This window comes from Plasmodium knowlesi, assembly GCF_000006355.2.
Source record: "Plasmodium knowlesi strain H genome assembly, chromosome: 11".
NCBI classification, from domain to species: Eukaryota; Apicomplexa; class Aconoidasida; order Haemosporida; family Plasmodiidae; genus Plasmodium; species Plasmodium knowlesi.
The window spans coordinates 560,633-567,378 of record NC_011912.2 but is presented as its reverse complement, the minus strand read 5'-3'; the positions used below and the strand labels follow the sequence as shown (position 1 = coordinate 567,378).

The 6,746-nt window shown below is 37.0% G+C and overlaps 1 protein-coding gene across 1 annotated transcript; it reads left to right on the top strand.

Moving 5' to 3' along the window:
• Window positions 1–4,281: 4,281 nt before the first annotated feature.
• Window positions 4,282–5,809, top strand: PKNH_1112600 (KIR protein; the record flags this gene model as incomplete). The annotated part of the gene is made up of 3 exons (XM_002261267.1): window positions 4,282–4,308; window positions 4,487–5,272; window positions 5,513–5,809. The coding sequence occupies 3 exons, from the start codon at window positions 4,282–4,284 to the stop codon at window positions 5,807–5,809; spliced, it is 1,110 nt and encodes a 369-aa protein (XP_002261303.1).
• Window positions 5,810–6,746: the final 937 nt, after the last annotated feature.

Below are 6,746 nucleotides of genomic sequence, written 5' to 3'. Positions count from 1 at the left end.
CACGGTTTAGGGTTCACAGCTTAGGATTCACGGTTTAGGGTTTAGGGTTAACGGTATAGGCTTATTGTTTAAGGTTAAAGATATAAATTAAAAGTTTCACTCTTTGAGAATAAAGACATTCTTTTGAGAAGTGTGAAATGGATGAAAACCTTCCTTGATAATGTGTTATATTAAGATTATTTCATTATATAGAACAGACACAGACACACGCACACACAAATAATTTTGACGTAGTCTCGTGATAAAGGAAAAATATATATGTTTGGAGTGTAAAATGTTTTGGAAAAAAGAAATATTGGTTTCATACCCCTTTTTGTCTTTTTTTTTTTTTCTATGTGATATACACATATAATGTGTTAGGATATTCATTTTACTTCTTATTTAAACTTTTTTTTTTTTGTCCTTTTTTTTTTTTTTTTTTTGTTGTTTTTCCTTTGTCTGTGCTCATATGTTCAATGTATAATGAATATGAGAGCCTATAGAGGAAAAAAAAAAAAAAAAAAAAAGAAAGTTACAAACAAAACGAGAATTTCTTATTTCTTCTCTTTTTTTTTTTTTTATTTTTTTTTTAATAATGTTCTAATTATATGAATGTTCTAGCGTTCGTCCACAGTTTTTTTTCGCGGAAATCGTAATATAGTGTCCGCGCTGGGGAGCGCGAGCGCTCGCGCGCGGATGTTCCATACATTTTTTTTACGAGAACAAGATATAACACCTATTGGGGGCAACTTTTCGCAAAGATGGAAACATAATTTAAGGAAAAAAAGAAATAAATAAAAAAAAAAAAATTAAAAAAAAAAGGGAGAAAAGAAAGAATGTGTGTTCTTAAAAAAAAAATAAGAATGTTTTTTTTTTTTTTTTTTCCTCCTGTTCCTTATGTCGGGTTGTGGTGTTTAGTTTCCGGTTTTTGGTGTGTAGTATCCGGTGCTTGTGTCGTATCCGATCCTTGTCCTCGAGGAGTTTTACCTACCCTTCCCGGGAGGGATGCTGGGATGCTTCCCTGCTATCCGGTTCCGACCATCCGTTGGGTGTAGTATCCGGACCCTGTCTGCGAGGAGCTTTTCCCTTCCCCCTTACTCAACTAAAGTTAACCCCCGAACCTTATTCTAACACCCTTACAACCTTATTTTAATCCCCCCCCACAACATTCTTCCTATACCCTAAAACCTCCTGCTATCCGGTTCCGACCATCCGTTGGGTGTAGTATCCGGACCCTGTCTGCGAGGAGCTTTTCCCTTCCCCCTTACTCAACTAAAGTTAACCCCCGAACCTTATTCTAACACCCTTACAACCTTATTTTAATCCCCCCCCACAACATTCTTCCTATACCCTAAAACCTTATTATAACACCCCTACAACCTTCATTCCAACACCCCCACAACCTTATTCTAATACTACTACAACCTTATTCCTTAACCCGGAATCTTACTTCGAACACTCCTAAAACCTTATTCTAATACCCCAAGAACCTTTACTTTTATAACCCTAAAACCTTATTCCACCACCCCAACAACCTTCCTCCTAAACACGGAATCTGATGTATAACAACCCTGAAACCTTACACCTAAACCCGGAATCAGACACTAACACCCTTAAAACCTTACTACTAAAACTCAAAACCTTTATTCCTATACCCAGAAACATAAGTTCTAAACCCGGAACCTTGTTCCTATGGGCCTGAAAACCTTATTCCTATACCCTTAAAAACATACCCTTGTACCCATAAAACGGAATCCCTAAACCCTAAACCCTAAACCCTGAACTCTAAAGCCTGAACCGTAAACCCTAAACTCGGGAACCATAAACCCTAAACCATAAAACCTAAACCCTAAACCATAAAACCTAAACCCTAAACCATAAAACCTAAACCCTAAACCATAAAACCTAAACCATAAAACCTAAACCCTAAACATTTAACCCTAAACCCTTGAACCCTAAACCCTGAACCTTGAACCCTGAACCCAAAAACCCTAAACCCTAAAACCTAAACCCTAAACCCTGAACCCTGAACCCTAAACCCTAAACCCTAAACCCTGAACCCTAAACCCTAAACCCTAAACCCAGAACCCTAAACATTAAATCCTATAACTCTGAACCCTGAACCCTAAACATTAAATCCTATAACTCTGAACCCTGAACCCTAAACCCTGAACCCTAAACCCTGAACCCTAAACCCTGAACCCTAAACCCTGAACCCTAAACCCTGAACCCTAAACCCTGAACCCTAAACCCTGAACCCTAAACCCTGAACCCTAAACCCTGAACCCTAAACCCTGAACCCTAAACCCTGAACCCTAAACCCTGAACCCTAAACCCTGAACCCTAAACCCTGAACCCTAAACCCTGAACCCTAAACCCTGAACCCTAAACCCTGAACCCTAAACCCTGAACCCTAAACCCTGAACCCTAAACCCTGAACCCTAAACCCTGAACCCTAAACCCTGAACCCTAAACCTTAAACCATAAACCCTAAACCCTGAACCCTAAACCCTAAACCCTGAACCCTAAACCCTAAAACCTAAACCCTGAACTCTAAATCCTGAACATTAAACCCTAAACACTGAACCCTGAACCCTAAACGCTGAACCCTAAACCCTAAACCCTAAACCCCAAAATCCTAAAACCTGAACCCTAAACCTAAACCCTGAACCCTGAACCCTAAACCCTGAACCCTAACCCCTAAACCTAAACCCTGAATCCTAAACCCTGAACCCTAAACCTAAAACTGTGAACTCTAAACCTAAATCTGTGAACCCTAAACCCTGAACCCTAAAACCTAAACCCTAAACCCTAAATTCTAAACCTAAACCCTAAGAACCCTGAACCCTGAAACCCTGAAACCATAAACCCTGAAACCATAAACCCTGAAACCATAAACCCTGAACCCTAAACCCCTGAATCCTAAACCCCTGAACTCTAAACCCTGAACCCGGAACCCTGAACCCTAAACCCTGAACCCTAAACCCTCAACACTAAAACCTAAACCCTAAACCCTAAACCCTCAACACTAAAACCTAAAACGTGAACCCTGAACCCTAAACCCTATACCCTAAACCCATGAACCCTAAAACCTTAAACCCTATACCCGGAACCCTAAACCCTAAACCTGAACCCGAAAACCTTAACCCTAAACGCGGAACCCTAAACCCTAAACCCTGAACCCTGAAACCTAAACCCTGAACCCTGAAGCATAAACCCTTTATGCTAAACCTTAGGAATATAATGAATAATCCCTGCGCCCTATTGTCTGAACCCTAAACTCTGATTTTCCATATTTTAATTCAATGTAACAAGAAATGTAGTGGAATGGAAGCGGAGGATGCTTTAAGAATTAGTTTAGAGTAATATTTAATAGCATTGAAGTAATGAAAAAGAATGCATAACGTGGTTGATGTATAATTTATCTCTACTTCAATATGATGCAGCTGTTGTGTAGTATTTTAGTAAGGGGAAGTGGGGGAGAATTTTTTTCGGAGCCATGGTAAGAAGGAAGAGTAGCTGAAGGAAATAAATATATGTGAAGAAGGAAATACACTGCATTTTCCCCTATACATGATGAATACTATGTTGAATATTATATTCGTTTTTTGTAAATTTTCCCATAATATATACCTTTTTGAACTTTAAAGTTATGAATATATATTCATGTATGGAGAGAAAAACTATTTTTCGCATGAATTAACTCTACAATATATATACATTAGGAGATGTTATTTTTTCCCTTCGAATAAGGTATAGAGAAAAATTAATGTATGCATATAGAAGTTCCTAATTTATCGAAGTAGAACATATTATTATACATCTGAAAGCAGAATGTTGTGAATCATTACACAATCTTCGAATTATCGAATATAATCTAATTATATAGAACATAAGGAAATATATAATAATTTTTTTCCTGCGCTTACTAACTTTATTCTACTGATCTCCATTTAACTTCTTCCCTATTTATTTATTTTAGTTACATGCATATATATATGATGATGATGATGTACATGTATAGAACAATGTAGTTAATGAGAAATTTCCGCAGTGTGTAATGTTTGCCAACGGTGAGGGCTGGGAATGAAGAGAACCTTTGATATTCCTGTTCCTTCCATCATAATCACTGCAAAAACGGAACCAGGCAGGGAGGGACGAAATATTTTCTTCGTAGATATATATTTATACTCTACGTAAAAAAACATATATAGATATCCTTCAGTGTAAAAATATTTGACTCACATAGAACAGAAGAAGGAGAAGGGAACACAAGTATACAAGCAGGCGTGCACAATCATCATGGTGGACTACGACGATCGGCAAGGGGTATTTTGCTTTCCCCTCCTTTTTTCTTTTCTGTTTGTGTTTTTCACGCACACGTGGAATGAATTAGAATGTGCACATGTAGTAATTTATTTCATGGTATAATGATTTGAGTGGGAGAGGGTATACCACATATAGGAGCATATATATATTTTTACTAATTATTCTATTTGTCCTGTAGGACCCAATATTAGGAAGCTTACCTTCCACAATAGCATACAATAAACTTAATAATACCCAAAACCTCTGTAATGGCGATAGTAGTTTCACTTCCGAGGTGGAGGCGGCATTAAGAGTACATGATAAGGATGACGATTATATTAGCACCCTTAAGGAGAAGTGGTGCTATGCAAGTAAGGATAATGAGGGTACTTTATCAAAAGAACATCGATGTGGCTTTCTGTACTACTGGTTTGGAGATTCAATATATAGCAGTACAAGCAATGAGGGGGAATTCTGGAATTTGATGGAAGCCGTTCGGGACGAATTAAATAAATTACCTGGCATTAGCAGTAACTGTGATGTTGTGCTGAGCAGAATCGACAGGAACAATTTCATGTGGGAGAAGAAAGTATATGAATTTTATAGGGACTACCAAACTATAGAAACGAACCAAGGGGGTACTGACCTCTGCAGTACTACGAAATTAGACGAATATCTGAAAGCCGCTCAAACAGCTTATAATACTGTAAGTGGGCAGTGTAAGGGGGAGAAACCTCCTGCGGAGACTGATAAGTGTAATGGGTTTATGGAAAAATATGGACAGAACAAACCTCAGGAACTCTTAGATAAGAAATGTCAAGGATCAGCAAATCAACGGGATTTGGGAAGAACTGTAACACATACAAGAGAACTTAAGGTAGTTAACGCGGTTCCACAAAACGAAGGGGGTCCCACTGTTGCGGGTCCCATTTTCGGAACACTGTTCACTTTAGCATTACCAACCATCGGTTTCTTTTTATACAAAGTAATTACATTATAATATACATACATATATACACATATATACATCTGTACATATATATACATATACACATACATACGTATATATATACACACCACATCTATATATATATGTACATATACATACATATATATACATGCATATATACATATATATACATTTACATATATATACATATATATACATATGTATATGTGTACATGTCCTTCCCTTTTTTTTTTTTTTTTTTTTTTTTTTTTTCAGTATACTGATCTATTTGATGGAATAAAAAACTCCCTCTTTGGTGGAAGTAATAGGAATAGAAGACGGGGAAGATCTACTATTCGACATCAACACTTTGATGACACACTCACAGGGAATGATTATTCTACACTAGGAGACGACGGTTCCACCACCCTGGGTGGTGGTGGTGGCTCGTCCACCGATATTTCTACCATCTATAATGATGATGATGGAGGACGACGTCGACCATCACCACCCAGAAGAACACGGGCAACAAATAATAGAAGATCAGGAAATATACGTTATTATGCTACGTAATATTCCTTCACTCTTTAGTTTTCTTTTTTCCATTTCCTTCCCTTTCCTTTTTATTCCTTTTCTTTTCTTTCCTTTTCTTTTTATTCCTTTTCCTTCTTTATTCTTTTTTTCTTTTTTTTTTCTTTTTCTTTTCCTTTTCTTTTTATTCCTTTTCCTTCTTTATCTTTTCTTCCCTTCTCTTCTCTTTTCTTTCCTTTTCTTTCCTTTTCTTTCCTTTTCTTTCCTTTTCTTTCCTTTTCTTTCCTTTTCTTTCCTTTTCTTTCCTTTTCTTTCCTTTTCTATTCCTTTTCCTTTTTCTTTTCCTTTTCCTTCTTTATTCTTTTCTTTTGTTTTTTTTTCCTTCGTTGGTAACACACCGCGTGCTATTCTTAAAAAGAAAAAAGAAAAAGGGAATTGTCCAAAAGAAAACAAATATATCGTGTTTTAATAATAAATTTGTCATACAGAGAAAATTAGGCCCCCCAAAAAAAAAGAAAGAAATTGTTGGAGGGACTACTTCCTTCTTTGGTTTAGTAAAATGAAATACGTACAATACTGCCTACAGGATAATATATTCAACCTTTTTGTGTTCATTCCCACCACCTTTTTTTTTTTTTTTTTGCGCACTTTGGGAATTTGCTCCTTTGTAGTACAATGAGCTTAAATACAGATCGCGCGCAGATATATTTTTTATTAATAAAATGAAGTTATCACATGTAAGCGCGCGAACAACGCACTGGTGATCTGTTCCTCTTTCCCCGTGCCCGTGAGGACTATTGTTCCTTTTTTGCGTAAATGGGTTATATAAAGGAAAAAAAAAAAAGTTTCAATTTAGCAGGGATGAGAAAAGCATATAAAATGTTTTCTTCTCTTTGCCGGCATATCGCCATGTTCGAATTAAAGCGTTAAGGGCATATATATCCGTACCCCTAGGTCACCCCGCTGGGGGCGAAAAAAT